The sequence below is a fragment of the Lutra lutra genome, chromosome 15 (genome assembly GCF_902655055.1).
Source record: "Lutra lutra chromosome 15, mLutLut1.2, whole genome shotgun sequence".
Lineage (NCBI taxonomy): Eukaryota > Metazoa > Chordata > Mammalia > Carnivora > Mustelidae > Lutra > Lutra lutra.
In genome coordinates this window covers 69,513,583-69,537,006 of record NC_062292.1, presented here as the reverse complement: position 1 = coordinate 69,537,006, position 23,424 = coordinate 69,513,583, and the positions used below count along the sequence as shown (strand labels likewise).

Below are 23,424 nucleotides of genomic sequence, written 5' to 3'. Positions count from 1 at the left end.
CCGTCTGCCTTTGGCTCAGGTCATGGTCTTGGGGTCCTGGGATCGAGCCCCATGTTGGGCTCCCTGCTCAGAGGAGAGCCTGTTTCTCTCTCTCCCTCTGCCTGCCTCTCTGCCTACTTGTGCTCTATCTCTTTGTCAAATAAATAAATAAAATATTTTAAAAAATAAATAAAATGGTTAATTTGGGGGTGCCTGGGTGGCTCAGTTGGTTAAGTATTCGGCTCAGGTCATGATTCCTGGGTCCTGGGATTGAGTCCCACATCGGGCTCCTTGGTCAGTGGGGATCCTGCTTCTCCCTCTGCCTCTGCCCCTCCCCATGCTTGTGCTCTCTCATTCTAAAATCTTTTTTTTTTTTTTAAAGATTTTTATTTTTTATTTATTTATTTGACACAGAGAGAGAACAAGCAGGCAGAGAGGCAGGCAGAGAGGGAGGAGGAAGCAGGCTCCCTGCTGAGCAGAGAGCCCGATGCGGGGCTCGATCCCAGGACCCTGAGATCATGACCTGAGCCGAAGGCAGCGGCTTAACCCACTGAGCCACCCAGGCGCCCCATAAAATCTTTTTTTTTTTTAAGATTTTATTTATTTGACAGAAAGAGAGATCACAAGTAGGCAGAGAGACAAGCAGAGAGGGAGGAGGAAGCAGGCTCCCTGCTGAGCAGAGAGCCCGATGTGGGACTTGATCCCAGGACCCTGATATCATGACCTGAGTGGAAGGCAGAGGCTTAACACTGAGCCACCCAGGCGCCCCTAAAATCTTTTTTTTTTTAAGATTTTATTTATTTATTTACAGGTGCCCCACCTCTCTAAAGTCTTAAAAAAATTTTTTTTAATGGTTAATTTTATGTAACATGAATTTCACTTCAGCTAAAAAATCTTATTTATGGATTAGAAAAATCACCTAGAAGGCAAAAGTTCTTTCCATGTTCCTAACGGTAAGGTTGGAACCTGGCCTGCCCTTCCCTAATTCCTCACCTGTTGGTGTGGAGTCTGAGCTGGGAATTCATGGGCATCAGAATTTGCTCAGGCTGGCACTCCGAAAAGAACAATTGGAGTTTCTCAAACACCTAAAGTGAGAAAATAATGTCTTCCTCATTTCTGGAAAAGACAAAACTATAACCTTTGCTCACGTATCAACTACAAATCAACATCTACATCACTTTAGCTTGGCCTGAGGGCCCACAACACTCTTTTTCAAATGAGCCCGACACTTAAAACATGCCTCGGTGTTCTAGAACACAAATCTAATATCAGCCCTGCTCCTGATGAAGCCACACTGACTGACCACATCCTCTGTATCACTTAGATATTAGGTATAAAATAATTTTGAAATTTCTAACTTTAGCTCTGGCTACCTGAAAAGAGATTTGAGAACTAAAACCTACAATAATAAATTAGGAAGGAACATTATTCAGGTTTTCTACTTCCTAGTAAAATGCGCTTTCCTCTACCCCTCACTGAATCAGAGAAACAAAACCAAAATAAAGGAGAATAGAAAAAGAAAAAAAAAAAAATCAGTTCTAAATTAAGAGGCAGAGAAACTTATTCGCTCTCCACAGATGATCACTTTTCTTTTGAACAGTGAAAACAATAGGGCCAGTTAGCTTTCAGCCTGAGAACACCTGTAGAAACCATCCATCCATGCTCTTCACCCTCTTGGAAGTTAGGGTTAGATCCCCTAAGTGGATGGTATCACAATATCTGTGTTAGGCAGAGCAGCTCGGAAATGAGTCCCTCTTTAATTATTCTGCTTTCGTATCCTGTGTTTATTGTGTGGGGAGGTAAGGGGAGTGCATGTTCTTACAGTTTCTAATATCAGTACTTATATAGATGCAATTAGGAAGAATGACAAAGCTCTAGAAACTATGAGCCTGTTCTAGGGCTCCCTCTAGCACTTTCTCTACCTCTATCCAGACCAAGCTCCACATGGATGATAAGAGAATATAACTTTCTTCTCCTTGATATGTAAAAACAAAATTTAGGTTTGGGACCTTACCAGAATCTGAACTTCATCAGACAATTCTAATAAATTCCCCTCAAGCTGCCCAGAGGAACTGTTCATACAGCGGACAGTGACTTTGATACTGGTCCGACCAGCTGCTTTTGTGTGGACAACCATGGCAAAGTTATTTTCTACCGGGAGCTGTAGAAAAACCTGGAAAACAGTCAGGAATGGATTAAGAAATATTCATTAATAATCACTGTGCTCGGGGTGCCTGGGTGGCTCAGTGGGTTAAAGCCTCTGCCTTCCGCTCAGGTCATAAGCCCAGGGTCCTGGGATCCAGCCCCGTGTCAGACTCTCTGCTTGGCAGGGAGCCTGTTTCCTCCTCTCTGTCTGCCTCTCTGCCTACTTGTGATCTCTGCCTGTCAAATAAATAAAATCTTAAAAAAAAAAAAAATCACTCTGCCCTTCCCCCGGTCTTGTAACAATAAAGAAAATGTATGCTGGGGGCGCCTGGGTGGCTCAGTTGGTTAAGGCCTCTGCCTTCCGCTCAGGTCATGATCCCAGCGTCCTGGGATCGAGCCCCACATCGGGCTCTCTGCTCAGTGGGGAGCCTGCTTCTCTTCCACTCTCTCTTTGCCTGCATCTCTGCCTATTTGTGATCTCTATCAGATAAATAAATAAAATCTTTAAAAAAAGAAAAAAGAAAAAAGAAAATGTATGCTAGATAGATCTGTAGAAAAGAACTAGAGTACCAGGGATTATTTTCATGGTTACTTCTTTTCATATTCCCAGCAACAGAGTCACCCCTAAAGTAAACTCCAAGTATAGCACTCAACTAATTCTGGCAAGTCTCTGTGAGAGTCTCATGTTATTTTTTTAAGTCTTTTTTTTTTAAGTTTTTTAAATTTATTTGACAGAGAGAGGGATCACAAGTAGGCAGGGAGGCAGGCAGAGAGAGAGGGGGATTCAGGCTCCCCACCGAGCAGGGAGCCTGATGGTGGGGCTTGATCCCAGGACCCTGGGATCAAGATTGAGCCAAAGGCAGAGGCTTAACCCACTGAGCCACACAGGTTTCCTGAGTCTCATGTTATCCTGAAGTAAATCCATAGACAGGAGAATGAAAATGAAGGAAGGCATTTCTAAAATGGCTTTAGATAGGAGAACTGAAATTGGGAGAACTGAGACAATCTAACCCTGGAGTTCAGAGTGGCGGCAAGGAAGGCAGAACTATTTCAGGACTATGCTCACCCCGGTGGACTGTATCCCTACTGCTTCCCCATCACTGTGGCCCAGACTGGATAAGGCCATGAGACAGGTATTGGAGGAGACACCTGCCTACCTTTGGGGCACTCATTTCAAGTCCTCTTTCTCCTGCCCTTTTGCTGTCTAGAGCCCTCAAGACCTTTCTTGCTCTCTTGACTCACAAAGTCCCAACTTCCAAAATCCTCCCCTACAGAAAATTTTCCATTTCCGTTAGTAGATCTCAGTCAGCTGTCTGGAACGTACCCCCCCCCCTTTTTTTTTTCTTTCTTCCTTTCCTTCTTTTCTTTGCTTTCTTTCTTTTTTTCTTTTTCTTTCTTCCTTTTTCTTTCCTTCTTTCTTATCTTTTCCGGGTTTCTGAGTAAGGCTCAATGCTGTGTGCATTAAGACGTCAGAGCTCTTAGGGCGCCTGGGTGGCTCAGTGGGTTAAGCCGCTGCCTTCGGCTCAGGTCATGATCCCAGGTCCTGGGTTCAAGCCCCACGTCGGGCTTTCTGCTCAGCAGGGAGCCTGCTTCCTCCTCTCTCTCTGCCTGCCTCTCTGCCTACTTGTGATTTCTCTCTGTCAAATAAATAAATAAAATCTTTAAAAAAAAAAAAAAGACGTCAGAGCTCGTTTCATTTATCACAGAGCACAGGCTCACCTCAAAGCTACTGCAGGTTCAGCTCTAGGCCACCACAGTAAAGCAAATGTTGCAATAAAGCAAATAAAATGAGTTTTCTGGCTTTCCAGTGCACATAAAAGTTATGTTTACACTACACTGTTATCTATTAGGTATGCAATAAATAGCATTATGTCTAAAACAGTGTACATATCTTAATTAAAAATATTTTATTGGGGCGCCTGGGTGGCTCAGTGGGTTGAAGCCTCTGCCTTCGGCTCAGGTCAGATCCCAGGGTCCTGGGATCGAGTCCCGCATCAGGCTCTCTGCTCAGTAGGGAGCCTACTTCCTCCTCCTCTCTCTCTCTCTCTCTCTCTGCCTACTTGTGATCTGTCTGTCAAATAAATAAAAATCTTTAAAAAAGAAAAAATGGCACCAATAGACTTGTGGTTGCTACAAAGCTTCCGTTTGTAAAAACTTGCAGGATCTATGGCATGCAGTGAAGCAAAGCCCGGCCATGAAGCATGTGCACACACCCTGTATTCATGACATGTTATTGCTCATGGAACACAGTCAAATGCTCGCAAATACAATATTAAAGGAAACTTTTTTTTTGAGAACTCGTTCTAGCAAAGTATATTAAAAATTACATAGAATTATCTGAGTACTCCAATTGAGCTCTTCATACGATTTATAGGTTTCTAGAGTTCAGAGAACAAAGGGAAAAGGAGATAAATAGTAATACTGTGTAGTTTAGAAAGTGAAATCAGTCTCAAACTTGATGAAATACGGTGAATTTACTATCAATGTCCCTGAGATGATATAACAAAGAGATACATTCATACCTCTGAATGCCTGGGTACTAGATCCAATACGTCCCTTTTGCTCATGGACCAATGGAATGTGAGTCCAGGGTTGGCATTGCTGAAGGAGAAAGGGGTCTGGGTACTGGTCACTCCCATGACATAAACTGGCATCTGAAAAGAAGATGTATGTGCTGTATGTCCTGCCCAGCTGGCATTGCCAGAGCGCGCCGAGAACAGAGCCGCCTTACTGACCTCAGTCGCTGTGATGAGTCGAGTGGTGGCTGCAAGGACCCTCACGGCCCTGAGCTGGACCACTTCAACGCGCACTTCATCCTGCCCCACGGGTAGAAGCAAGCGCAGGCTAAGAGGGAGTCTGTGCGGGGCAGAGGGCACTTACACTAACTAGCCTGTGGTTGTCTGGGGCATTCAGCAAAAAAAATGCCAGTAGATGTGCTTGTTTTTGTTCCCTAGACAGTTCCTAAAGATAGGGACTAGGTCATATACCAATGCCAATACTCTGTGGGGTTTTCACTAAAGACTATATACTTCCCATGCTTGGTTAAGAGAACGCCAGGTAAGGGACTCAAAGGGTTTTTCTGAGCTACTGACACCCTCCCTCATGACCCCACATGTCCCAATTTGGTTCCCAGATAGAAAAGTGGAAGCAGAGCAAGGAACCAATACCTGGGAAAACACAATGACTTTGCCAGTATCTTCATTTACTGTCTGGATGGTGCCATGGACCACAGCTGTGCCAACTACCTTCCCCGTGACTTGCCCCCGCCTATTCACAACAGCCACAGTCTGGTTACTGATAGAGAAGTGAATGATAGATTGGGGCTGGGGGCCACCTTCAGACATTACCTAGAATTGAAACATGCAAGCAAATGCCTGGAACATGGGGAGAAATCCCATCTCTTTTCCCAACATTTTGTCCAAGCAATTCAACCTCTTACTCCCCGCCACTTCCCAATTGACATATCCCACAGCAACTCATATGTAGAAGAAACACAAGTGCCACATATGATCTATGTGTTCCCAGAGGTAGGTTATACCCTGTTCATTAGGGGACGTGAAAGTACTAATTTTCTTCTTTATCAGGTCCTGCTGTACTTGGCAGGAGTAGACAAGAGGATGCCAGTAGGAAGAAGGGCGTGCACACATGTGGAGGGTGGGGCAGAGCAGGGTGAGAAGAAATGGTAAATCGTATTTCCTGACTTTGAGATCACCTGCATCATGTTAGCTGGGATCAGTGTCATTTTCTCTGGAACAAGTCTGAAGGGAGGAAACACCTTGAAGGAAAAGACCAAAAAGACAACAGGGACAGACTAGAATCAATTTCATAATAAATGATCATGCAGCTTATTCTAAGGGAGAAAAATCCTATACACAGACATGTATTTTACTTTATTTATAGATATAAATTTTACTTATAATAGCAAAAAATAAATGAGAATGCTTAAAAAATTTTATGTCCACTTATTGGAATAAAAGTGTGGTCATTTTAAAAAAGATTTTATTTATTTTCCTTTTTTTTTAAAAAGGATTTTATTTATTTGACAGACAGAGGTTACGTGCAGGCAGAGAGAGAGGAAGGGAAACAGGCTTCCTGCTGAGCAGAGAGCCCGATGCGGGGCTTGATCCCAGGACCCTGAGATCATGACCTGAGCTGAAGGCAGAGGCTTTACCACTGAGACACCCCGGAGCCACTTTATTTATTTACGTGAGAGAGAGAGAGTGGATGGAGAGCATAGAGGAGAGTGAGAGGGAGAAGCAGACTCCCCGCTGAGCAGAGACCCCGTGGGACTTGATCCTGAGATCATGACCTGAGCCAAAGTCAGACGCTTAACCGACTGAGCCACCCAGGTGCCCTAAAAGTGGTCATTAAAGTTATGTTTATAATTATCTTTCTTTTATCCTTTTTTTCCAACATATATAAAAGTAGAGAAAGCAGTATAATAACTCTCAGGTACAGATACCTGTTCCCCAGCTTCAATAATTGCCAACACGTGGTCAACAATGAGCTTTTAATGACATAAAAAATACTTTTGATAAAGGATTAAGATGAAAAAAGCCGTATGATTCATGTATGTTAAACAGGCATGGGGAAGAAGTGAAGGATTATTAATAATGAACGGTTGCCTCTAAGTAGTGGAATTATAGGTGATTTTTCACTCTGCATCTTTATTATTTCTTTTGCTTTCAAATTTTCTACAAGAAGTATATTACTTTTATACAGAAAAACAAAAAACCTAAAACATATTATGTATTATTTCAAGAGTTAGACAACTATCATTTTACTGAGTCAAATAATTTTTAACTTGTGCAAACTAAACAGAAAAAGATGAATAAAGCTAAAGAAGATGCGGTACTAACTGTGGATAAGATGATTTCCTTACCTCAATTTGGCGAGGAGCTGATGTGAATCTCCTCCCCATCTTGTCCCTGGCAATAGCCACAAGTGTGGTTTGCCCAACAGAAACAGCTCGAAGGATATAATTTTCAGAGTATTCATCCTGTTCCTCCATTAGCCTGGAAAGACAAGACATGTGTGTTTGTAGGTAACAAAGATTCGGTTTTGGGACACGTGGGTGGCTGTCAGTTGAGCGTCCAACTGTCGGTTTTGGCTTGGGTCCTGGTCTTGGACCCGGGGCACAGAGCCCCTTGCCGAGCCCTGCACAGAGTCTGCTAGTCCTTTTCCCTCCCCCTAAGCCCCCTCCCAAAATGAATAAATAAAATCCTTAAAAAAAAAAAAAGATTTTTATTTTAAGAGTAGCCGGTTATGCTTCTTTCTAAGATGTATAACATTTTCTGCTCATTTTAACTCCAGCTAAAGGGAACTGCCCAAAAATAAATTTCCAGAGTCAAGACGAAGTTCATGGCCATGGCAGGAAGCTCCTGAAGGCTATGTGTTTGTTCTAAGGCCCCAAAGGAACAAGGGCAACAAAAACATAAACATAAACAAAACCGGAAATACTCAAGCAACTTGGAGTTCTGGGTCCCCCTTTTGCAGAGGGGAACACCAGCACCTCTCTCTCTAGATAGAGTTTCAAAGGTCCTCCATGCTGAGGCACCCCAGATGACACCGTCCAAGGAGAGTTTCATAAAATGGAAATATTCACAAGACACGAGGGTTTGTCCTGAAACAACACATCTGAGGGTGTGGAGGGGTAGCTTGTGGAGGGCTGAAAATGGGGGACAGTACGGGCTGAAAGGCAAGGCTGCAGAAAAGGAAAGAAGATGTGAAGTCATGCAGGGAGAGCGGACCCCTGATGCCCAGCATGGGGAGAAGGAGGTGCTGAGGCGGCACTCACGTCAGGGTGACAACGGCAGAAGCCAACTGCAGTTTGAGCTCCATGTTTCTGAAGTATTTATTTCGGAAGGGGCGTTTGGAAGAGCCAAGAACCCTCACAGTCACTAACACAGTTTTACCTATTTCAACCTGGTAGTAAAAGAGAAAAATAATTTTAGTGAAAGTGTTTCATTCACCAAGGACAGTCTAACTAACTCTTTCAGGGTGACAGACTATTTTGTTTGTGCTGAATGCTCCCGGTCAGCCCTTTATCAAATCACCCTACTCAACATGCGCTACGTTATCTGCTCTGCAGTACTCGCGTCGCCTGTGATGCTGGAATGTTGTTCTTTAAGGAGCATTTCTGCTCACATCACTAAAGGCCTGCTGCACACGCGCAGACCACACAGACCATTGCGAGTGAGGCTATAGAGCGCGAATGAGGCCGGCTTCTCTGATGCCTCTCACCTTATCAATCAGATCGAGCTCCAGCTCCTGTATGTCTGACACCCTGAGGTAGGCCACTGCTGGACCCGGGAAAGCCAAGCACAGATCATAGACCTCCAAGGTGAGAAATCCAGGGTGTACCGGAACTAACTAGAAGGAAGAAGATGGCAGCTGGGTAAGAAAGGACACGTGCTCCAAACATAAAGCAGCTATTTTCATTCAAAGCACAAAATACAACAACTTACTTCCTCTGTGATGGGAACTGAGAGGTCACCGCACATGGTGCACCCTTAACAAACACTAATGATAAGGAGCAAGAGTTAAGCTGACTGATTCAAGCGGAATCCAGCGTACATATCCAGCTTTCTTGATTATGAGCAGGGAAGGGATTTCATGGAGATATGCTGAAGCCGCCAGTGGGGGAGGAAGCATGAGAAGAACCTGTTTCTGTCATGGGCTGCGGATCCCGCCCGGTACAACAGGTCCTTCCAAACCCTGTCCCCAGTGCGGCAATCTCCCCCCTAAACAGTATGACCGAGGAGAGAGAAATTCCTTTGAGCTCTTAGAAGAGAGGGAAATATATACGTATGTTAATATAAGCTATTGTTTTTATTACTAAACGTCAACTAAAAGCAAATCCCTTGGCATGTTGACCGCAAAGACAGCTTAATATATCGAGTCGTCGTCACACCCCGGCTAGAAACAGCCTACACTCAGGTTATGAAGTCAACAGCACAACTAATTGTCCCCACAGTTCTTGCTTTGAAATGTATAGAAATGAACCCTCTTTTCATGGAAATCTTACAATTCGATGTCTTCTACACTGTCTTGGTTCAATTAGAAACAAAAAAATTGCCCAGCTAGTTGAAGGAAACAAACAAAAAAAAGCTTGTTTTGGGTTGGAGAATCTACTAAGGTTAAAAAATGAGGCAAATGTTACTTTTGTAACAAGTCTAAGACACACAGTGGAATTTTTCCAATCATTCTTGTAAGGATGAACTTTGACCTGAGACTGTCAACCTGGGACTATCTCTAGACCTCACCTGGATAGAACTTTCTGCTTCCATATAAGTGACAGTGACAATGTCCTGCTCACTGCTGTTGACCAGAAAATAACCAGATCCTTCCACAAGGCTAAATATCTCCTAGGGAAAAATGAGACAGACAACACTCCATTCTCTTTGGGCTAAAGACAAACCAAGATTATCACAGTATTACTACCAAGGGTGCTGCACCTAATTATTACACATAGGTTACATAAACTTATTAGGGATTCTCAACACAAAAGTTAGCTTGTTTTTATTGCCATACTGTTCATCTCAGTCACCTTAGACTCTTCCCTCCCATGCGATCCCATTTGACTCAACCCCTCCAACTTTCACCTTCACATCAGGGTGGTTATAGATGGTGGCATTCTCAGGCAGTACGGTCACATCGTCCACCAGGAGCAGCTCCACAGCTGCAGATCTGGGCAAGTTGGAAAGTTTCTAGAAATGCACAACCACCACAAAGGTGAATATAAACTTTTAACTCCTCAGCTGAGAGAAGATTCCAGAGTTCCTTCATGCGCCACAGATAACAGAATCAGAGAGGTGCACAGTTCTCAGATTTACATTAGTTGCAAGTGATTTTTGTTCTTTTTTTAAAGTTAGAAATGAAGAGCCTTACATTTCAGTGATTCCTTTTTCTTACCTCTGGACTTTTCTTCTCTGAGTAGCCCACAAAATTGACTCCGATGAGTACAGTCCCTTTTAACTGATGTACTTTAAGGACCTGATGACCTGGAGACATGTGAGAAACAGTACATGTAGACTACAAAAGTGTCTCCAGAAAACGAAATTCTGCCCTACTTTTTTCCAAATGATATTCTACTGCAGGAAGAAAAAAAATACTTTGTGGGGAAACACAAGAAACAGAAAACTGAGTTTTTGTGTTGATTGCTATTTTTTTTCAAAGAATTTATTTATTTGACAGAGAGATCACAAGTAGGCAGAAAGGCAGGCAGAGGTGGGGACGGGGGGAAGCAGGCTCCCCGCTGAGCAGAGAGCCCAATGCGGGGCTTGATCCCAGGACCTGGAGATCATGACCAGAGCCAAAGGCAAAGGCTTAACCCACTGAGCCACCTGGATGCCCCATCAGTTTCTTTTTTAAATGAGGGTTTGGGCTAGGCAAAGTCTAAAATTCTTTCCAACTCTAATGGTCTGTGGGTCCAAACACAGACTGACAACCGTGTATGGAGAAATTTTTTAGTTTAAAAATTGGAATGAGGGGGCGCCTGGGTGGCTCAGTCCATTAAGTGACTGCCTTCGGCTCAGGTCATGATCCCACGGTCCTGGGATCAAGTTCCACATGAGGCTCCCTGCTTAGCAGGGATCCTGCTTCTCCCTCACCCTCTGCCTGCTGCTTCCCCTTCTTGTGCTCTGTCAAATAAATAGTAAAATCTTTTAACAAAAAAGAGGAGAGAGAGAGGGAGAAGCAGGCTCCCCGCTGAGCAGGAAGCTGGATGTGGGCAGACACTTAACCAACTGAGCCCCCCAGGCGCCCCTCAGCTGGGCCACTTTAAACAACTATTCCTCATTACAGCAATTCAAACTCCTTCAACTAGTATTTGAAACTTTCTGTAATCTGACTCTGTTTTACCTATTTATTCTTTTTTTTCTTTCTTTTTTAAAACTTTACCATAAATCTGCCACTTAAGTCAATTCTTGTTTTATCTTCCAAATAGTAGTATGATTGTGCCTGAGTCGGGGAGTCTCACGTGATGCTCCATCCACCCATAAACACAGATTTCCTGCGGGGCTACTTCAGGGACTATGCCAGATAATGAGGAGGCAGAGATGAAGAAGAAAACACAATCCTTGCTTTCCAAGAAGCCTGCAGAGTTAGTATGATGATTGAGAGGGAAACCAACCACTACCATACCGTGTGTGAGTGTTGCTACAGTACAGTGCTGCTCTGTACAGAGCACAGAAAAGGAATACTTTCCTTAGATAAGTAATATAAAGGAACAGAAAACTTCCAGAGGGCAACCCCGTGACGGTGCAAGAAAAGAAAACATAAACACGTGAAAGGGAAGAGGTACAAGAAGCCTTGTCGTGGCTAAGGATATCAAGTTGTGAGTGGGGGGGCCTTGCTGGCTCAGCCAGAAGTGTGTGCAATCTTGATCTTGTGGTCATCAGTTCAAGCTCCACATTGGGTGTAGAGATGACTTAAAACAATAAAACCTTAAAAAACCCCTTTTAATAAATAAAGTTGTTGAGTGTGAGAAAAATGTAGAGTATACATGGGTAGTAACAGCAGGTGGAGCCAGAGAGGTAGGCGGGGGCTGGTATGGTAAGCTGGACCACAGGAATTTTATCCCGAAAGACACGGGGAGCCCCCCAGCAGTGCGGTGGCAGGACAGTGAGTGGTTGACAGCTTAGGCTTCAGTGTCAGAGAGCTCGCTGCTTCCCCTACTTTCCTGTTGTAATCTCAAAGCTTAAAACTGCACCTCGAATATATTAAGAACTCAACAAATGATAGAGGGACACACTGACATCACGGGAGTAATACCGTACCAGGGCTGTTATGAGGGTCACCTGTGAAGCATTGGGTGCAGCCTTTGGCATGTCGTAGACTTCAGGCCACAGTAGCCAGAACAAATTTTGAAAATATTTATTTATTTATTTATTTTATTTGAGAGCGACACGGAGAGAAAGTAGGGCCGGGGCAGAGGGAGAGAGAGAGGAGCAGACACCCCACTGAGCTCAGAGCCTGATGCGGGGCTCAATCTCAGGACCCTGAGATCAAGACCTGAGCTGAAACCCAGAGTCAGATGCCGAACTGAATGTGCCAGCCAGGTGCCTCCAACAAAGAGGTTCGGATCTGTACTTTAGGAAGGTAATCTAGACAGTAGTGTGGGTGACAGATTAGAGGGCAGCACAGGCACAGGGAGGTCAGCCGGGAGGCTACTGTGGTAACATGGGACAGACATGAGGACACAGTGATGGAGTTAGAGGGAGGGATGAAATCAGAAAACAGAAGACGCACAGATGGTATCTGCTGGTTGACTGTTACAGCAAGTAAAGAGCATCTCTTTCCTTGCTACTTTTTAAAAAAAGATTTTAAAGTAATCTCTGCAGGTAATGTGAGGCTCGAACCCACAACCTGAGATCAAGAGTCGCATGCTCTGGGCGCCTGGGTGGCTCAGTGGGTTAAAGCCTCTGTGTCAGCTCAGGTCATGATCTCAGGGTCCTGGGATCGAGCCCCACATCGGGCTCTCTGCTCAGCGGGGAGCCTGCTTCCTCCTCTCTCTCTGCCTGCCTCTCTGCCTACTTGCGATCTCTGTCTGTCAAATAAATAAATAAAATCTTAAAAAAAAAAAAAAAGAGTCGCATGCTCCACCGACTGAGCCAGCCAGGTGCCCCTCCTTGCTACCAGGTTTCACACGAAGTGCACCGCACTGTTGGTGTCAGAGTGTTACACATGAGTTTCGTGCTGCCGCGTTCCCTAGTGGAGCTCTTAGACTTGGCCTGTGGTTGCGCTCCCTGTGTGTGTGGAGAAGGCTGACTCTTACTTCTCCTCTAAGCGTTTCTTATTCCATGAATGGTTACACCATCCATCCAAACCTTCATGCCAGAAACTTAAAAGTTACCTTCTGTACCTCTTTCTTCACTTGGGGATCGCTCTGCGGCACACTTCCCTGTCACTGGCCTGCGGTGAAGCCTGCCTGTTTGCACCCGTGTCCTTGAGCTTGTCCACCTTGTGTCGGTCTGGGCAAGTGACTGCTTTGGTGAACTGGCAAATGTGACTCAAGCAGAGGATGGAGGACTGATGCCAAGTGAGGGCTTGCTGCTCTCTCAGAACTCCTGCTGGTCCCTCTGGTCCCTCTGTAAAATTCACTCACCTTATTCTCACTCTGTCTCCCCTTTTGGCCGCCCCCCCTCAGGTCTCAGCGTAAATGTTATTTTCTTGGGCAGCCTTCTCTGTTCTGAACTACGTTAGGTTCTCTGCTATGACTCTTACAGCACCCCATCTTTGTCCTTCAAAACACCTAACACAATTGTAATATCTAAAGTCTATGAGTGGGGCACCTAGGTGGCTCAGTCGGTTAAGCATTGGCTCTTGGTTTTGGCTCAGGTCTTGATCTCAGGGTCGTAAGATCGAGCCCCGCATTGGGCTCCATACTCAGCAGGGAATCTGCTTGAGATTCTCTCTCTTCCTTTCCCTCTGCCCCTACCCGCCTCTAAAATAAATAAATAAATAAATAAATAAATGAAATCTTTAAAAAATATTTATACAAAGGCAGAGGCGTATACATATGTATGTTTATACACACACACACACACACATACACACACATATATATAAGGGCAGAGGCCACGACTATCTCATGTACCATTCCATCTTCAGGTGCCTAGCACAGTCCTACATGTAACAGTCACTTAATAAATATTTTCTAATAAATGAATGCAATTTTTATAACATTAGGCAAATAATATGTAATAAATAGATTAAAATTAATTTTATGTTCCTGTGAGAAATGTTGGATCTTAGACCCTGACTTTGCAACAAGAAATCTTTATTTACATTTGCTAAAACATACAGGATCAAAGATGAAACGAGAGATATGATGAAATCTGAAATAAACTATTTCCCAAGGGAAACAGTGCAGAAACACTAAGCAGACATGTAAAAGGATTTATAAGTCACCAAAATACCATGTAGCCGAGTCTGCCCACTGCCGTCATCCTTTGCTACCATCTCCACTGAATTATAATTTTCAAAATGAGCTAGTGTTTCATTTGAGGATTTCCATTCCAGCATTAGTGAACTGAAATTATCAAACTTTCTCCTGTGTTGATCAAACACTGCCAGTTCCAGAACGGTGTCCCTCAGGCTTGATACAGGAATCTGCATTAAAAAAATAGAGAGAGGGACGCCTGGTGGCTTAGTCGTTAAGGGTCTGCCTTCGGCTCAGATCAAGATTTCAGGGTCCTGGGATCAATCCCCACATCGGGCTCTCTGCTCAGTAGGGAGTCTATTTCTCCCTCTCCCACTCCCACCGCTTGTTCATGTTTTCTCTCTCTGTTTCAAATAAATAACTAAAATCTCTTTTTTAAAGATTTTAGTTATTCATTTGACAGAGATCACAAGTAGGCAGAGAGGCAGGCAGAGAGAGAGGAGGAAGCAGGCTCCCCGCTGAGCAGAGAGCCCGATGCGGGGCTCGATCCCAGGACCCTGGGATCATGACCCAAGCTGAAGGCAGAGGCTTTAACCCACTGAACCACCCAGGTGCCCCTAAATAACTAAAATCTATTAAAAATTTTTTAAAAGAAAAAAACAATAGTTTAGGAGGCGTTGAGATACCCCTGAAGCAAGGACTCATGTTTATTCCATTCTTTTCTCTTTGACAATTTTCTTTTAAGATTTATTTTTTTAGGGGCGCCTGGGTGGCTCAGTGGGTTAAGCCTCGGCCTTCGGCTCAGGTCATGATCCCAGGATCCTGGGATCGAGCCCCACGTCGGGCTCTCTGCTCAGCGGGGAGCCTGCTTCCTCCTCTCTCTCTGCCTACTTGTGATCTCTGTCAAATAAATAAATACAATCTTTAATAATTAAAAAAAAGAATTATTTTTTTATTTGGAGTGGGCAGTAGAGGGAGGGAAAGAATTTCAAGCAGACTCCCTGCTGAGCACAGAGCTCAATGTGGTGCTCAATTTCATGATCTTGAGATCTTGACCTGAGCTGAAACCAAGAGTCAGATGCTCAACAGACTGAGAACCCAGGAGCCTCTCTTTGATAATTTTCAAACCTACAGATATGTTGAAAGAATAGTATGAATATAACACTTCATCTGGGTTTACCATTTGCCTAATCTTTCTCTCCCTCTACTTTCTTTCCTCCATTTGTATGTGTGTCTTTTTTTTTCTTTTTTGCTAAATGATATAAGTATCATGGAACCTTACCCGTAAATATTTTAGCACGCATTCCTATGAATGAGAGCATTCTAAGTAACAAAAACAATATTATCGCACATTAGAATATTACTTCAAGGGGCGCCTTGGTGGCTCAGTGGGTTAAGCCTCTGCCTTCAGCTCAGGTCATGATCTCAGGGTCCTGGGATAGAGCCCCGCATCGGGCTCTCTGCCAGCGGGGAGCCTGCTTCCCCCACCCCACCCTGCCTGCCTCTCTGCCTACTTGTGATCTCTCTCTGTCAAATAAACAAATAAAATCTTAAAAAAAAAGAATATTAATTCAGTATCATCTAATATATAGTCAGTTTTCCCCAATGTCTCTCAAAATATCCTTTCTACTTGTTTTTTATTTTTGATCTAGGTTTGATCTCTCTCTCCATATATATATATATTTTGGGGGGGACAGGATGACTAGGATGACTCAGTGTCATAAAAATTTCAGTTGTTCTGAATTTATATATAAATTTAATATACTCCCCCCCAAAATACCTGGAATCGAGGAAACTGATATCCAACAATTAGCTGATCACAAAGCTAACCACACAGAGACTTGAGTGACCACAAGGGACAAAGAAAATACAGACATTACAGAACTAGTTCAGGAAAGGTCACTGAACAGCTACCACTACCACAACAAAAACCAGTAACTGCCACAAAACCTAGTGAGGGAACAATATGATTTCAGAATTACTAAATTATGCTATTTAAACTGTCACGTTTTGGGGCACCCAGGTGGCTCAGTCCATTAAGCATATGCCTTCAGCTTAGGTCATGATCCAGGGTCCTGGTACTGAGCCCCGTATCAGGATCCCTGCTCCACGGAGAGACTGCTTCTCCCTCTCCCTCTGTCCGCTGCTCTCCCTGCTTGTAAGCATGCATGCACTCTCTATCAAATAAATAAAATCTGAAAAAAAAATGTCAAGTTTTCGACAAAACATCATTAGAAATGCAAAGAAACAAGAAAGTAGGGGCACCTGGGTGGCTCAGTCAGTTAAGCATCTGCCTTCTGCTCGGGTCATGATCCTGGAGTCCTTGATTAAGCTCTATCTTGGGCTCTTTGCTCAGTGGGGAGCCTCCTTTTCCCTCCCCCCACCCCTGCTTGTGCTCTCTCTCTCAAATAAATAAATAAAAATCTTTAAAAAAAAAGAAAAAGAAACAATAGCCCATACACAGGAAAAAAACAGTTAATAGAAACTGTCCTGGGGTTCGGGCACCTGGGTGGCTCAGTCGGTTAAGCCTCTGCCTTTGGCTCAGGTTGTCATCTCAGGATCCTGGGATTGAGCCCCACATCAGGCTTCCTACTCAGCAGGGTGGCTGCTTTTCCCTCTCCCTCTGTTCTTTCTCTCTCTCAATAAATAAAACCTTAAAAAAAAAAAAAGGGACACGGTCCCTGCAGATGCTCAGACATGGGACTTAGTAGACAAAGACTTTTTTTTTTAAGATTTTATTTATTTATTTGACAGAGAGAGACAGCAAGAGAGGGACTACAAGCAGGGGGAGTGGGAGAGGGAGAAGCGGGCTTCTCCCTGAGCAGGGAGCCCAACACGGACTCAATCCCAGGCCCCTGGGATCATGACCTGAGCCAAAGGCAGACGAGCCACCCAGGTGCCCCATAAATAAAGACTTTTTGAATCAACTATTTTGTTCAGAGAACTAATGAAATTTATGTTTAAATAAGTAAAGGAAAGTATGAAAATAATGTCTTAGCATATAGAGGATATCAATAAAGAACCAAAGTAAATTTTGAAATTGTAGAGTATAATTGCAATGAAAAATTCACTAGAGGAACTAAATAGCAGATCTGAATAGGCAGAAGAAAGAATAAGAGAACTTTAAAATAGATCAGCTGAGATTATCCAGTCCGACGAACAGCAAGAAAAAAGGATAAAGAAAAATGAATAGCATCAGAGACCCACAGGACACCATTGAGTATATCAATATATGCAAAATGAGAGCCCTACAAAGAAAAGAAAGGGAAAAAAAAAGAGGAAGAAAGGATAGTTGAAAAAATAATGGCTAGAAACTTCCTAAACTGATGAACAACATTTAACCTCCAAGAAACACAAAGAACTCCAGGCAGGATAAATTCAAAGAGATTTGCATCTAAACATGTCATAATCAAAGTCAAAGAGAAAGAGAGTCATAAAAGCGGAAAGGGAAGGACATAAGATTAACACCTACTTTTTTTTATCAGAAACCATGGAAGATGTGATGGAAAAAAAAGACTGCCAATGAAGAATCCTATATTGAGCATAATAATCCTTCAAAAATGAAGGAGCGGGAACCTGGGGGGCTCAGTCAGTTAAGTGTCTGCCTTCAGCTCAGGTCATGATCCCAGGCTCCTGGGATCTGGCCCCAGATGGAGCTCTCTGCTCAGTGGGGAGTCTGCTTCTCTTCCTTCTGTGTTCTCTTGCTGTCTCTCAAATAAATTAATAAAATCTTTTTTAAAATATAGGAGAAATTAAGACAATCCTAGATATAACAAAACCAGAGGATTTGTTGCTAGTAAACTTGCCCTATGAGAAAGAAAAGGGGGTCCTTCAGGCTGAAATAAAACGTCATTAGACAGTAACCTGAATCCCCATGAAGGAATGAGTAAAGAGCCTGGTAAAGATAACTGCATAGGTAAATATCCAAGACAGCATACATGTACTTTTGTTTGTAATTCTTTTTTTTCCTCTCTGATTTTAAAGACAAATGGATAAAGCACTATTGTAAATCTCTTTGAGGAGCATGCATGTATAAAGATTATGACACTAACAGCACAAAGAAAGGGGAAGAAATGGAGTTTAATAGGAACAAAGGTTTTGTACACTACTGAAATTAAGTTGGTATTATTCCGAACAAGACTGTCAAATGTTAAGACATTAATTGTATTCCCTAGAGTAATAACTAATAAAATAACTCAAAGTAAAATAGCAAAAGAAAGGACAAGAGAAGTAAAATGTTACACTAGAAGTATTTATTTAACACAAAAGGAAGTGAAGAAAAAGAGGAACAAAAAGGGCATATGATAAATAGCAAAATGAGAGGGGTAAATCCAGCCTAATTCAGTAATTACGTTAAAGGTAAATCTATGATCCAACTTTATGCTGTGACAAGACAAACACTTTAGATTCAAAGACCAAAGAGTAAAAATACAAAGATTAAAAAAAAAAAAAAAGATATACCATACAAACAGTAACCAAAAGAGAGCTAGAGTGGTTATACTAGGATGAGAAAAAAATAGACTTTAAGACAAAAATTGTCGCTAGAGACAAAGAAGGACTAGAGACAAAGAGTGATAAAAGGATGTTGTATAATAAAGAAATTGTCTGGCCTTTGTCCTCAGTGTCTGAGAATTAACCCCTAAAACTTGGAATTTCCTGAGAAATAGGAACATACCCATTATTCATGGTGGGCTTCATAGATTGCACCTGAGTTTATACTGAAATGATTCAGGATGGGCACTGGTCAGGCTATAAAAAGCGACCGTGTGACTAGAGGGATGGGGCTGAGCCAGGAGATATCAACCCAACTTTCACGGAGGAAAGGGGAGCTGGAGTATGTTCAACCACGTGGTCAATGACTTAAGCATATTTATGTAATAAAGCCCCATACAAATTCTAGACACCAAAGCCCAGTGGAGCTTCCTGGTTGGTGAACATGTCAGTGTATTGCACGTGATGTGTTGCACACAAACCTGATTCCATGGACAGAGGCTCCAGATTTGGGTCCCCCTGAGACCTCTGGTTATGTCTCTTCATCTCACTGGTCCTGATCCGTATCCTTTATAATAAAGCTGTACCTGCAAGTCATTCTAACACATTACTGAACCAGAAGTGATTGTAGGAATCCTCAAATCTATATCAAGTTGGTTAGAAATGTGGGTGGCCTGTGATCCCTGAACCTGCAGCCGGCATCTGAAGTGAGGGTGGTTCTGCTGGGAACTGCATGCTTAAAAGTGCAGAGCTGGAGCCAACTCCAGGTAGTGTCAGAACTGCATTGTGGTGTTGCAAAAGGTCAATACACCAAAAAGATTTGATAGTTATAAATGCGTATGTACCTGATAACAGAGCCCCAAAATACATGAAGCAAAACTGACAGAATTTAAGGGAGAAAGAGACAATCCAACAATAACCGTCAGAGACTCCAGTGCCACTCTCAATAATGGAGAGAACCAGAGAGAAGATCAACAAGGAAACAGGAGACTTGAATCCCAGACAGACCCACCGGACATCTACCGAACACCACACCCAGCAACAGAATACACGCTCCTCAGGTGCACACAAAATAGCCTCCAATATAGCCACAGAACAAGCCTGAACACATTTTATAAACAAATGTATTTATATAAGGGCCATATAATATTTATATATAAATCCAAAAGGATTTCAATCATAAAGTATGTTTTCTAATCACAATGGAATTGGAAATCAACACACAAGGAAATTTGAGATATTCACAGATGTATGGAAAATAAACAACACACTCCTAAATAAGCAATGGGTCAAAGAAGAAATCAAAGATGAATTAGAAACATGCTGAGACAAATGAAAATAAAACTCAACATATCAGAACTTATGGGATTCAGTAAAAGCAATGCTTAGTGGAAAACATAACTGCAAATATCAATATTAAAAAAGAAGAATCTCGGGGCGCCTGGGTGGTTCAGTGGGTCAAAGCTTCTGCCTTCGGCTCAGGTCATGGTCCCAGGGTCCTGGGATCGAGCTCCACATTGGGCTCCCTACTCAGAGGGGAGCCTGCTTCCCTCCCTCTCTCTCTGCCTGCCTCTCTGCCTACTTGTGATCTCTGTCAAATAAATAAATAAAATCTTAAAAAAAAAAAGAAGAAGAAGAATCTCAAATCAATAACGTAAACTTCCACTTTGAGAAACTAGAAAAAATAGAGAAGCTAAATTCAAACCAAGCAGAAGGAAGGAAACAATAATGAATACAGCAAAATAAATAATATAGAAAAACAAAAGAAAAACATTAACCAAACTAAAAATTGATCCTTTGAAAAGATCAACAATACTGACCAGCCTTTAGCTGAAATGATTAAGAAAGAGAAGACTCAGTTTACTAAAATCAGAAATGAAAGGAGGGACATTAGTACTATCCTTAAAGAAATAAAAAAGGTTACATAGGGTTACTGTGAAAAATTGTTTAAGCCTACAAATTAGATAACCTAAACGAAGTGGGAAAACTGTATATACAAAGAACCAGAAATGACTCAAGAAAAAATAAAAGTCTGACTATACCTATAACAAGAAAAGAGACTGAATCAGTAATTAAAGAAACACACAAACATTCAAAGAAATCCTAGGCCCTGATGGTTTCATGGGTGAATTCTACCAAAAGTTTAAAGAATACTGAATAGGGGCGCGTGGGTGGCTCAGTGGGTTAAGCCGCTGCCTTCGGCTCAGGTCATGATCTCAGGGTCCTGGGATCGAGTCCCGCATCGGGTTCTCTGCTCGGCAGGGAGCCTGCTTCCCTCTCTCTCTCTCTCTCTCTCTCTCTGCCTGCCTCTCTACTTGTGATCTCTCTCTGTCAAATAAATAAATAAAATCTTTAAAAAAATAATAATAAAATAAAGAATACTGAATACCAACCCTTCATAAGCTCTTCCAAAAACTAGAAGGAGTCAGTACTTCCCAACTCATTCTCAAAGGCTAGTATTATTCTAATACCAAACCAAAGACACTACAAAAAAGTAAAACCACAAAATCTTATAGTTCGAATATAGATGTAAAAACACTAACAAAATGCTAGCAAACAGAATCCAGGAATATATAAAAAGGTTCATACATCATGACCAAGGGGGTTTTATTTCAGGAATGCAAGGTTGGTTCAACATATGAAAAATCAATCAGTGTAACACATCATATTGATAGAATAAAGGGAAAAATGTATGATCATCTCAGCAGATGCAGAAAGAATATTTAACAAAAATGCACTACTATTTCATAATAAAAACATTCAAAAAACTAAAAAGGAAACTTCCCCATGGCACCTAGTTTGGTCAGATGGTTGGGCGTCTGCTTTCGGCTCAGGTCGTGATCTTCAGGTCCTGGGATTGAGCCAAACCTTGGGCTCCCAGCTCAGCAGGGAATCTGCTTCTCCCACTCCCTCTGCCTCTCCCCCTGCTATGCTCTCTCACTCAATGAATAAATAAAATCTTTTAAAAAAACCATAAAAATGAAAGGAAACTTCCTCAACCTATAAATGGCATCTTCAGAAAAACCCACAGCCAATATCAAATTTAATGGTTATAGACCAGAAGCCTTCCCCCAAGGAAATTTGCTATAGACAATATTTAGGAATAAATCTAACAAAAGGAGTGCTTGTATATCCTAAACTATAAAACACTGTTGAAAAAGATTAAAGAAGCCCTAAATAAATGGAAAGATAGCCCATGTTTATAAATCAGAGGACAATATTATTAAGATGGTAATACTCCCCAAATTGGTCTAGAGATTCAATCTAATCTCTGTCAAAATCCCTGTTTTTTTTTTCCAGAAATTGACAAGATGATTCTAAAATTCATATAGAAATGCAAGGGACTCAAAATAGCCAAAACAGGGCACCTGAGCATCTCAGTTGGTGGAGTGACCGACTCTTGTTTTCAGCACAAGTCATGATCTTGGGATGCTGGGATGGAGCCCCGTATTGCGCTTCCTGATTGGCAAGTAGTCTGGTTGTTGCCTTCTCCTTTAGCCCCTCCTCCTACTCATGCTCGCTCCTCTCTCTAAAATAAATAAATAAATCTTTTTAAGAGTTTTTTTTTTAAAGATTTTATTTATTTATTTGACATAGAGATAGAGAGAGTCAGAGAGCCACAAGCAGGGGAAAGGCAGAGGGAGAGGAAGAAGCAGGCTCTCCGCTGAGCAGGGAGGCCCATGCAGGGCTCAATCCTAGGACCCTGGTATCATGACTAGAGCTGAAGGCAGACGCTTAACTGACCGAGCTACCCAGGTGCCTCAAATAAATCTAAAAAAAAAAAAAAGGAACAGCCAAAACAATCTTGAAAATGAAGAACATAATTGAAGAACACACACTTCCCAATTTCAAAACGTACTACAAAGATTTTAAAGGCGTCCCAAGGTTAACAGATTCTTTTTTAACAAGAGCCCAAGACAATTTACAGAGTAAGAATAACCTTTTTAACAAGTGATGCTGGATTAGGTGGATTATCTCCATGCAAAAGAATGAAGGTACACTCCAACCTCACACCACAAACAAATTAACTCAAAATGTACTAGGCCTAAATGTAAGGCCTAAAACTTATAAAGAGAAGTCACAGGTATAAATATCTGTGCCCTTGGATTAGGCAATCATTTCTTAGATATGACATCAAAAGTACAACCACCACCGGGGCACCTGGGTGGCTCAGTGGGTTAAAGCCTCTGCCTTCGGCTCAGGTCATGATCTCGGGGTCCTGGGATTGAGTCCTCGGGCTCTCTGCTGGGCGGGGAGCCTGCTTCCTCCTCTCTCTCTCTGCCTGCTTGTGATCTCTCTCTGTCAAATAAATAAATAAAATCTTAAAAAAAAATAAAAATAAAAATAAAAATAAAAATAAATAAATAAATAAATAAATAAATAAATAAATAAAAGAGGGGCGCCTGGGTGGCTCAGTGGTTAAAACCTCTGCCTTAGGCTCAGGTCATGATCTCAGGGTCCTGGGATCGAGTCCCGCATCAGGCTCTCTGCTCAGCGGGGAGCCTGCCTCCTCCTCTCTCTCTCTCTGCCTGCCTCTCTGCCTACTTGTGATCTGTTGTCAAATAAATTAAAAAAAAAAATCTTTAAAAAAAAAAAAAGAAAACATTATTAAAAAAATAAATTTTAGGGACGCCTGGGTGGCTCGGTTGGTTGAGCCGCTGCCTTCGGCTCGGGTCGTGATCCCGGAGTCCTGGGATCGAGTCCCACATCGGGCTCCTTGTTCTGTGGGGAGCCTGCTTCTCCCTCTGCCTCTGCCTGCCGCTCTGTCTGCCTGTGGTCGCTCTCTCTCTCTCTCTGACAAATAAATAAATAAAATCTTTAAAAAAAAAAATAAATTTTAAAAAATTGACCAAAAAAGGGTGCGTCCACATATTATAGGATTCCAGTTATATGAAATGAAATGTACGGAATAGGCAAATCCATAG

The 23,424-nt window shown here is 42.4% G+C and overlaps 1 protein-coding gene across 6 annotated transcripts in view; it reads right to left on the bottom strand.

Moving 5' to 3' along the window:
* NUP210L (nucleoporin 210 like) overlaps window positions 1–23,424 on the bottom strand; it is a 93,762-nt gene that overhangs the window by 23,537 nt on the left and 46,801 nt on the right. For 5 of the 6 annotated variants that reach the window (XM_047704143.1, XM_047704144.1, XM_047704148.1 and 2 more), the window contains 13 exons: window positions 14,046–14,238; window positions 10,039–10,127; window positions 9,729–9,833; window positions 9,390–9,491; window positions 8,368–8,496; window positions 7,922–8,049; window positions 7,007–7,139; window positions 5,837–5,899; window positions 5,292–5,471; window positions 4,860–4,940; window positions 4,647–4,778; window positions 1,994–2,152; window positions 973–1,064 (listed from right to left, as the gene is read on the bottom strand). In XM_047704143.1, coding sequence (XP_047560099.1) covers window positions 973–1,064; window positions 1,994–2,152; window positions 4,647–4,778; window positions 4,860–4,940; window positions 5,292–5,471; window positions 5,837–5,899; window positions 7,007–7,139; window positions 7,922–8,049; window positions 8,368–8,496; window positions 9,390–9,491; window positions 9,729–9,833; window positions 10,039–10,127; window positions 14,046–14,238 — 1,586 coding nt within the window. The remainder of the gene's footprint in view (window positions 1–972; window positions 1,065–1,993; window positions 2,153–4,646; window positions 4,779–4,859; window positions 4,941–5,291; window positions 5,472–5,836; window positions 5,900–7,006; window positions 7,140–7,921; window positions 8,050–8,367; window positions 8,497–9,389; window positions 9,492–9,728; window positions 9,834–10,038; window positions 10,128–14,045; window positions 14,239–23,424) is intronic. The other variant, XM_047704145.1, reaches the window with a different exon arrangement.